This window comes from Bos grunniens, chromosome 6 (assembly GCF_055505025.1).
Source record: "Bos grunniens cultivar Pamir isolate PY7600 chromosome 6, Bosgru_T2T1.0, whole genome shotgun sequence".
NCBI lineage: Eukaryota > Metazoa > Chordata > Mammalia > Artiodactyla > Bovidae > Bos > Bos grunniens.
Genome location: NC_141170.1, coordinates 7,188,642 through 7,198,616, shown reverse-complemented (window position 1 = coordinate 7,198,616; position 9,975 = coordinate 7,188,642). Strand labels below are relative to the sequence as shown.

Below are 9,975 nucleotides of genomic sequence, written 5' to 3'. Positions count from 1 at the left end.
CCCCTTTTCCTCCTGCCCCCAATCCCTCCCAGCATCAGAGTCTTTTCCAATGAGTCAACTCTTCGCATGAGGTGGCCAAAGTACTGGAGTTTCAGCTTTAGCATCATTCCTTCCAAAGAAATCCCAGGGCTGATCTCCTTCAGAATGGACTGGTTGGATCTCCTTGCAGTCCAAGGGACTCCCAAGAGTCTTCTATAACACCACAGTTCAAAAGCATCAGTTCTTCAGCGCTCATCCTTCTTCACAGTCCACCTCTCACATCCATACATGACCACAGGAAAAACCATAGCCTTGACTAGATGGACCTTTGTTGGCAAAATAATGTCTCTGCTTTTGAATATGCTGTCTAGGTTCGTCATAACTTCCCTTCCAAGGAGTAAGCGTCTTTTAATTTCATGGCTTCAGTCACCATCTGCAGTGATTTTGCAGCCCCCCAAAATAAAGTCTGACACTGTTTCCAGTGTTTCCCCACCTATTTCCCATGAAGTGATGGGACCGGATGCCATGATCTTCATTTTCTGAATGTTGAGCTTTAAGCCAACTTTTTCACTCTCCACTTTCATTTTCATCAAGAGGCTTTGTAGTTCCTCTTCACTTTCTGCCATAAGGGTGGTGTCATCTGCATATCTGAGGTTATTGATATTTCTCCCGGCAATCTTGATTCCAGCTTGTGCTTCCTCCAGTCCAGCCAATAGTGGCCGACACACACAACTAATGATGTTTCCCCAGTTTTCTCCTTCTAGAGCTACAAGGTTATTTGGCGCATATGACCTTTCTAGTTGTGGCAGGTGTTAATTTCACCAAATGTGTTGTCACTGCAAAACGCAGCGTCTCATCTTTCCAGCATCTGGTATCAAATTAACACCTACTTCCTGACTATTAGGCCAATGCCACCAAGTTTAAGATTCTGGTAGCAGTATCCCTTGTGCGTTATCGATTTTGGTAGTTGTCAGGGGAAATAACTCTAGGTGCTGTGATAAATCACAATGATCCCATAAACAAGTCTTGCTAAGTACCTTATACATGTTGTCCAGTTGCCAAGTCATGTCCGACTTTTCAACCCCATGGACTGCAGCACACCAGGCTCCCCTGTCTCCACTGTCTTCCGGAGTTTACTCAAATTCATGTCCATTGAGACAGTGATGCCATCCAACCTCTGCCACCTTTATCTCCTTTTGTCTTCAGTCTTTCCCAGCACCAAGGTCTGAGTTGGCTCTTTGCATCAGGTGGCCAAAGTATTGGAGCTTTGGCTTCAGCATCAGTGCTTCCAGTGAACATTCAGGGTTGATTTCCTTTAGGACTGACTGATTTGATCTTATTTCAATCGAAAGGACTCTCAAGTACCAATCCAAAGGACTTCTCCAGTACCACAATGTGAAAGCATCAATTCTTCGGCACACAGCCTTCTTTAAGATGCTTATTAGTATTACTGAAAATGCAGTATTAGGTGTTATATGCAAATTAGTTGTTTGAACATAATTGTGTTTAATCTTTCTTAATTAAAGAAACCAACTCTTAAAGCAATTGGGCTTCCCCTATGGCTTGGTGGTAAAGAATCCATCTGCAATGCAGGAGCTGTAGAAGCTATAGGTTCTATCCCTGGGTTGGGGAGATCCCCTGGAGGAGGGCATAGCAACCCACTCCAGTATTCCTGCCTGGAGAATCCCAGGGATGGAGCAGCCTGGTGGGCTATAGTCCATAGAGTCGCAAAGAGTTGGATATGACTGAAGGGACTGAGAAGAAAGAAAGTAAGTAACACATCAGAATTCACGTATCTGGGATAATTGATCCAAGTCTATGACACCACCTATGCTTAGGTCTCTGGACGGCTATGCAGCATAAGCCAAAACAAAAATATGTTCCACCATGTTCTCTGCTTCTATAGCAAAGGAAACCCGAGCATTCCCTGAAGTTGTAGATCCCTTCTCTCTTTGCACTATTTCAGAGGCATTACCCTCTATCCATAGAATAATAAGAGTTACTCAAGACAACTCAAAACCACAGTGGAAAAATAATCTGTAGTTTTTGAAACAATGAATGAGGTTCTTGTCTTGAAATGTGTTTGCGTACATTTACACAGTGAGCTTACTTAATAGATCGTGCCTCTGTCAATATTTCTATCCTCCGCCGAATGGTTTATTTATTTAATGAATGTTTTCTGTATTCATTTAGGGAATTTTATTATGTCATAAACATTCATTAAATCTGGCAAAGGTACACGCTGTCCAGTGTTTACTCCCTGTACAAGCTTCCATATATTAACTTTCCCTACGAGAACATAAATGCAAACCAAAATTGTCACAATCGTTACTTGATCTGAACCCACGCAATATTTTATTCATTCAGTAAATGTTTATTAAGTATTTGCCATCTATCGGGTGCTAAGCAAGACATGCTTTAAGATAGACCATAAATATTTTTAAGTCACCAATTTCAGTTGACCACACTTGAAGCTGGCCGAAATTTCAACTCACAAATGTGTGTGTGTGTGTGTGTGTGCACGCGCGCATGTATGTGTGTGTTTAATGGCAGTTGGGGAAGGGTGGTGAAAATAGTAAAAATTGCTAACATCGATTATAGGTCTAATGTCAGAAGATTTATTCAGCTACATGGATAGAGACTGCAAAACAAATTTTCCTTCCCAGAGACAATAATTTTCTTGCAGAATGCAAATAACATCATTTTAGACATTTTCCTCTCTTAGTAAAACACAGTGTACACTAATTTAAATTTTCAAACAGCTGCATTAGGGAGAAATTGTCTGGAAATAATTGCCAGTAAAAGTGACGTTTAAACACAATTTCACTAGCATCACTCTTCATAAATAGGGACCTAAACTTTCCTGTGTGCTATTTGCTTCCAATGAAGGGATACCACTTGGTCTTAAGGCATCACTTTAAAAGGCAAAAGCCACTTGAAGGAACATGGTGAGGAGAGCAATGGATAAAAGAGAGAAATAGAACCATTTAGATATCCGAAACCCTCGCTTTTCATTTGCCTCAGCCTGGGGTTTGCAGGACGTCACCCACTCCCACTCATTCCTAACAAGAGTATATATTAAGCTCTTTGAAATGTGAGTATTATGGGAAGGATCGCAGTTGCTTTAAATTATAGAAGTTGGCAAGTGCCTGGGAGGAGCAGGAGGTTGTTTAAACCGAGAAAGACAGTTGCAAAACTTTGTACAACAGTATGAGCTCCAGGCTTCAAAAGTACTCTCACGCGCGGACCAGCACTTTATTTTTCATCAAGCTATTTTTTAAGTTGTTTTGAAGCTGCTTCAAATAATAAACACATATTTCTGCTGGAAACATTGTTTAATGGTTTCTGAATTCATGGGACAAGAGAAGCAAGAAAGCCTCATGATTTGGTGGAAGGTTTGATATCAGCAATGCCTAGAAAAGGTAAGCTTCCCTTTTCTCTGCGTTTTTTCTCTTTCTTTTTCCACCCCCCTCCTATTGGCTTTCATCAACAATATTTACTGAAAGGATTTAAGACAGCTACTTGTAGGGAAATGGGGAACTTGTAGAAAGTATGTCAACAAATGATAAGTCAGAGGTCGGAAATCCTCAGCTGTAGTATTTTCTCCTACTTTCTATTCCGCTTGTCACAGGAACCTCTGTGAACCATTTTTGAGTCTATGAAAAATGCCATTTCTCTCAGAAATTGTGTGCAGGTCTCCAATCTGACGTGCCTAGCATTTGCCAGTGTGCTGACGGGCTCATGTATTGCCAAGGTCACAGTGTCTATGTTTTCTTATCCCGTTATAGGCAATTTAACTTCCGAAACCGTGATCTTGCTATTAACTCAGAAATCTTTCCCATGGAAGACTGTAACATTAGTCCAGAAATTCTCTGAAGTGTGCTTACTCTGAATTCTTATAAGCTTGTTCTGCAGCCTACGTATTTTAAAAGTTAAATAAGTCATTTGACTTCTCTTTTGGAGTGACAAAAAGGACTGTTACAGATATTATGTCCTGGGCAGGGAGAAAGAGTTCAACTCAAAATCTGTGAAGTCGCAGTTGACAAGCAATGCTATGGACTGAATCGGGTGGCTGGGTCTTCTTGGTTGTGCCTGAGAAGGAAGAGAGGTTATGACAGTCCTGTTTTTCTGTGCCAGGATCTAGGAGAAGCATGTTTGTGGTTTTAGATGAAGGGGAACGTAAGTGATGTGTGTTTCTGTTTCCTTGAGAAAGTCTGTGATATCAGTCTTGTCATCGTTTCAAGAGAGAATTCCAGGTGCAAAAAAAAAACTAGATACAGAAAAAAAGAGATTTGCAAATGTGTCCCCCACACCCACCCCCACCTCCCCCACCCCCCTCCCCCCGCGTGCAGGTTGAGATTTTATCAGACCTCACGTTCATTCCTCAGGCACACATATGAACTTGCAGGCAGAGGTTAGAAAACCCTGTGCGTTTGCAGGAATCTGAGTGGTTTGGGACACCAAGTCGACTTCGATCTGTGAAACCCACTGCTGGCAGAAACTGATCACAGGTCTCTGAGGCCTGGGTGAGAAAGTGGGGTGCTACCTGGGAGCCCTGGCTCTTGGGGTCCACAGGGCTCTATCGGCTTTTCGGCTACCAGCGGTTGATCTGTTTGTGGAAAGCTTTTCCTTCTGCGTCAAATTCTAATGACATGAAGTGGATTACAGCGGCTTCCCCTGCCTTTTGGGGTTCCTGGGGATGGGAGAGAGATTAAGCTCAGAAGGAAGGACAGAGATAGTAGAAACACCGAGGAGGCAGCTCCATCCGCTCACTGGCAAGGCGGTGGGGAGAAAGCTTAGCCCTTTCCTCCACCCCCGGGGGTGAGTGGAGGAAGTCGGACCCCCGCCTTGCCGCTTCACTGTCCAGTTCCTTCCCAGACTCTGGCTGCTTCCCTCTCCCCCTCCTGGGCGATCCACGCCAGCCACGCAACCTCCAGAGAGGGAACAGTGGGTTGGACAGGCAGGCTAGCATCTCCTCCTTCTCGTCCTCTCCGACCATTCCCAGGCCAGTTGGGGAAGCCCCCGCCCTATTTGGAGGGGGTCTCCAGGACCCCACCCCGTGACCTCATTGCCGGCAGCCGGGGAGCTGGGATGGCCAGGGGTTGCGTGGCGCCTGAGTGCACCCCGGGGATGGGTGCGGCCACGCGCGCGCGGCGTGGCGTGGGGGACTCGCCCCCGGATGGAGCGCGCACTTCCCATCTCGGGCTCCCACAGAGGCTGGCGGCATTTCTGGAAGCCAGAGCCCCCAGGCCCCGCCTCTGGGCCCCGAGGAGGCCCCAAAGAGGACCAAAACAAAAAGGCAATTAGAGTTGCTAATGAAGCCCCAAGCCAGATGACTCATCTGGGGCGCAGCCACAGGGGGCGGGAGTCGGGGTGTGGGGCTTTGTGATGAAACCTGGAAAAGACGGGTCAGGGTTGTCCCCAAAAAGGATGCTGAGGTGCAGCCCAGGGTGACCTAATCGTGCCTCCTCACCTCAGAGCGGCTGGGACAGAGGCCACATCTGTGAGGGACGAGAGCGTTAACTAATGAACTGCCAGAGTGCGAGGGCCACGCTGTCTGAACCTTGAAAAGCGTTAGAACCAGACTTAGACCAGGTTGCCAGCTACAGCGGCACACCCCGAGTCCGTGGATCCGGACCTGGGAAGCCCCAGACGCGGGACTCAGCCCCTCAGGCGCCTGGGGAGGAGACACTATTGCAACTCAGTAGACCTTAATTATGTGTCCACCAGCGCCAGAAGCTTTGCCGAGGCTCTTTGAACTTGGCCCTTGATGGAGACACCAAGTGGTAACAGCCTGGAAGGTTTATGGAAAACTTAAGAGGGGCTTTGTAAATCAGCCTGCTGAAATCAAAGAGAGCTCCTAGTTGCATTTGAACTAGACCTTGGCGGAGGAATGAAATATCATGGGAGAGACCATAGGGTCAAGAGCATCTAGGCAGAAGCCAAGGAGCAAAGAGAGATTAAAGGTCATGGCTGCTCCCAGGGAGGTGGTGAGGCTCTGTTTCCCCAAGTGTATTTCAGGTCAGTTTCTTGGGTCATTAATAAGATGATAACCAAAAGCACCGCCTGGTCAGGCAAATTTGGGAAAGCATAAAACTATACACCGCAGACGACCAAGAACTCAGGCTGTAGGGTCACAAACATGTGACTTCAAATCGCAACTCCACCCCTTAACTGCCTTGTAATCTTGGACCCAGATTGCTCCATCTGTCAAGTGAGGACCATTATCTGCATTCTTATGAGGACATTTGAAGGATTTAATTAGAGTATTAATGAAAAAGGCCTACTATCAAAGTGTCTGGCAAAGTCATGGGGCCAAAGTGTCTGGCCCCTTGGAATGTTAGTTATTCTGACTGGCTATTAGATGCTACTTTCTTTGCCGCAGGAATTCTCACGTTTTAGTTCCTTGGTTTGTCCTCTATCTTTCTATGAGTGGGTCATTAGAATCTAATCTAATGAGTTAGAACTCATTAGAATATGAAACCACTTTTTTTTTTTTTTTGGTCCCCAAAGAGTGTCACACATGGGGAACTCGGAATGCATGCTAGAATATGGTTGGGTTGGCCCAAGGAGTTGAGGCTACCGTGGCCTGCAAGCCCATGAAGTTTTCCAAGATTTAATCGAAATTTATCACTCTTCACCTGCCACTGCATGAATGCCACCCTATTTCAATGAAACAGAAACTCCCAAACTGAGATTCTCCTATCAAAAAAATTGAGTTTTTCTCCTTAAAACTATTGTCAATTTTTATAAGAAGAGAAAAATAAAAGCAAAGCAAATTCTTTCATTTTCACACCCAAAAGCCCAACCTCTGCCTCTGATTTGAGGGCCTGTATTTGGTGGTCAAAGGCAGGGGCATAAGCTAGAATAAAACATGATCCCATCTTCAAGGAGCCATCAGTTAGATTGTTGTTCAGTCACTAAGTTGTGTCCGTCTCTTTGGGACCCCATGGACTGTAGCACATCAGGCTTTACCATCTCCGGAATTTACCATCTCCCAGAGTTTGCTCAAACTCATGACCACTGAGTCAATGACTCTGTCAATAAGGTAGAGAAAATAAACTGTGTGTTCTCATTTCTAAAATGTGAAATTAGGTTTTCAAGGAAGAATATAGGAGAAGCTCAAAGTGAATTCTGCAAAAGCGAGACCTCAAGTCTCTGGAATGATCAGAGCAGTAGGTAACTTTCTTTGACATTTACCAAGGGTGAGAAACTGTGCTAAGTACTTTGCAGTGATAACTCATGTGTACTTTATAAGGCTACAAGGTGAGTGTTGACTTGCCCATTTCACAGATGAACAAACTAAGCCCTAGAGAAAGGCAGTAATCTGCCTGAAGTCTTCCAGGAAGTATAGTCTCAAACTCAAGTCCATCTGATTCTCTGTATCCCTCACCCAGGAAAGACTTTTCAGAGGAGATAATGTGTCACTCGACCTTGAAGGATAGATACAGATTAACAGGAGGGGAATTTCAGGCAGTGAGAAGAAAATTTGGGGAGTGTCAGAAAATCCACCTGGTGAAAGAAAGGGTGTGCATAGAAAGAAGAGGGAAATGAGCTCAAAAGCCTTGGTTAGATCTTAAAAGTCTTCATAGTCTGCGTGTTCAGTCGTGTTTGATTCTTTGTGACCCCATAGACTGTAGCCCTCCAAGTTCCTCTGTCCATGGGATTCTCTAGGCAAGAATACTGGAATGGGTTGCCATTTCCTACTCCAGATGATCTTCCTGACCCAGGGATCAAACCCTCATCTCTTGAGTCTCCTGCATTGGCAGGTGGATTCTTCACCATTTTGGTACCTACAAGAACAAAAATTGACACTTGGTGATAGATGTTAACTAGACCTACTGTGGTGAGTACTTCACAATACATATGAATGTTGAATCATTATGTTGTACACCTAAAGCTAATAGAATGTTCTATGTTAATTGTATCTGAATCAAAAAACAGAAAAAAAAAAAAAGAAAATTCTAAAAATGAAAAAAAAAAAGTAGTTAGCTAGAAAATGCCCCAAAAGACATAACAAAAATGTAGGCAAATGCTATTATAGAAATGTGCAATTAATAAAAATTTATGTTATTTTTTTGGGGGAAAAAAAGACTTGGTTGGAAAAAAAAAAAGATGTGGTTGGAATCAGATGATAGAAAGCCTTGAATGCCAAACCACAAAGTTTAGATTTCTTTAATAGAGGAATCATTAAAACTTTGTAAACAAGAAAGTAACAGCCTGGCAGTGCTTAAGAGCAAATAACTGAAGATGATTAATTAGTCTGTGCAGCAGGGGCAAAGAGGAAACCTCCGGTTACTGGGAAGCCATGTTTGTCCAGGTAGGAGACAGCAGTTGTTTGCTCCCAAAATCCCTAAGGGATGCGGATGCTCTCAGACCCAGGCTCCTAATCCTGCTACCCCAAAGCCATGACCACCACAGTGATCTATCCAAGCAACGACCTTGAGGCCTCACTACATCCAGATTTAACCCTTACAGTGACAGGGGGTAGAATGGAAGGAGCAAGAGGGGCAGGCGGACCTCTCAGGATTTCCTCAGCTTTCAGACTCCATGGAGCTAAAAACTCTGAGAGCTTTTATGGACATCATTACCCACACATTTCACCATTCAATCACCAGTTTCCAGACTTGTTCCTATCAAACAGGCCTGTTTCCAAAAGAACTTGAGAGTCTACAAAATTTTTATGCGTTTACAGCTATAGCAATTGCATAATAATGAGATTGGCATGCAGGGATTACGGGAGGGTATATTTTCATATATTCCTTCAGGAGAAATTTTTATCCATCTTCTTGGCTGTCTGCCTTTTGCAAAAGTCAGCTGTCCTCCCCTTGTGTCTGAGAACACTTACTGCAGTGCGATACCACCCCAGGATCTTGCTGGGGGTTGGGTTTGTTTTGTCTTTTTTTGCTGTGCTGAGTCTTTGTTGCTGTGTGGGCTTTTCTCTAGTTGCAATGAGCAGAGGCTACACTTCAGTTGCAGGACACAGGCTTTTCATTGCAGTGGCTTCTCTTATTGTGGGCTTCCCTGATGGCTCAGATGGTAAAGAATCTGCCCACAATGCAGGAGACCAGCATTCTTTTATTAAGGAGCACAGGCTCTAGGGTGCTTGGGTTTCAGTATTTGGTACATGGGCTCTGTAGATGCAATTCGTGAGCTATAAAGCTCAGTCTCAATAGTTGTGGTTCACAGGCTTAGTTTCTCCATAGCATGTGGGATCCTCCCAGATGGCAGGCGGACTCTACCGCTGAGCCCCCATGGAAGCCCCCTTGTGGTGCTCTGAATAATAGTTATTTGTGCCAGGGTCCTATGACTCCCACCAGCTCCCACATGGGAAATGGCAGCCCACTCCAGTACCCTTTGCCTGAAGAATCCTATGGACAGAGAAGCCTGGTGGGATGGGGTCCACAGGGTTGCAAAGAGTTGAACACTACTGAAGCGACTTAGCACTCAGCACTCAGCTCCCACAGAGGGTGAACTTCAGAGAGCAGGAATGAAATCATCTTTAGATTTTCCAATGCCTTACAACTGTAGTAGATCTGAATCAATCTACAAACATGGATCTTCAAGAAATCTCACATTTTTCCATTTTATTTCGTACAACATAAATCTGATTCCAAGAGTTTGTGGCAGCAGGAAGTTTAGTTTCAGAAGTGATCAGGCTCCTACCCCCACCGTCACCAGAACTGGGGAGGTCCTCCTTCAGATCACTGTGCCCTCTCTTATAAATCGCCTGTCCCTTTGATGTCTGTGGACTCGCTTTCCAGCCCCGCTTGGGAAGTGAGGGTCACTGTCCAGCCGGGAAGCTGGGGTCTGAGTGACCCTCTGCTGTCCTGTCCTCTGCGGTCTGGCCACATAGCATTTCCACTTCTCATGGATGCCCTGGTCCCCAACCCCAGACTGTCCCGGTCTGGGAAAGTCGCCCATCAAAAGCCCTGCATTCTTCCCTTTCCCAGCGTCTACTCTTGGACTTGGGCTTTAGGAAAGAAAGGAAGAAAT

The 9,975-nt window shown here is 44.9% G+C and overlaps 1 protein-coding gene across 7 annotated transcripts in view; it reads left to right on the top strand.

Moving 5' to 3' along the window:
- The first annotated feature begins 3,179 nt into the window (after positions 1–3,179).
- The window catches only part of C1QTNF7 (C1q and TNF related 7), a 127,702-nt gene continuing 120,906 nt past the window's right edge, over positions 3,180–9,975 (top strand). For all 7 annotated transcript variants that reach the window (XM_086404777.1, XM_086404773.1, XM_086404769.1 and 4 more), the window contains exon 1: positions 3,180–3,401. In XM_086404777.1, the coding sequence (XP_086260903.1) occupies positions 3,389–3,401 (13 nt within the window). In that variant the 5' untranslated portion in view covers positions 3,180–3,388. The remainder of the gene's footprint in view (positions 3,402–9,975) is intronic.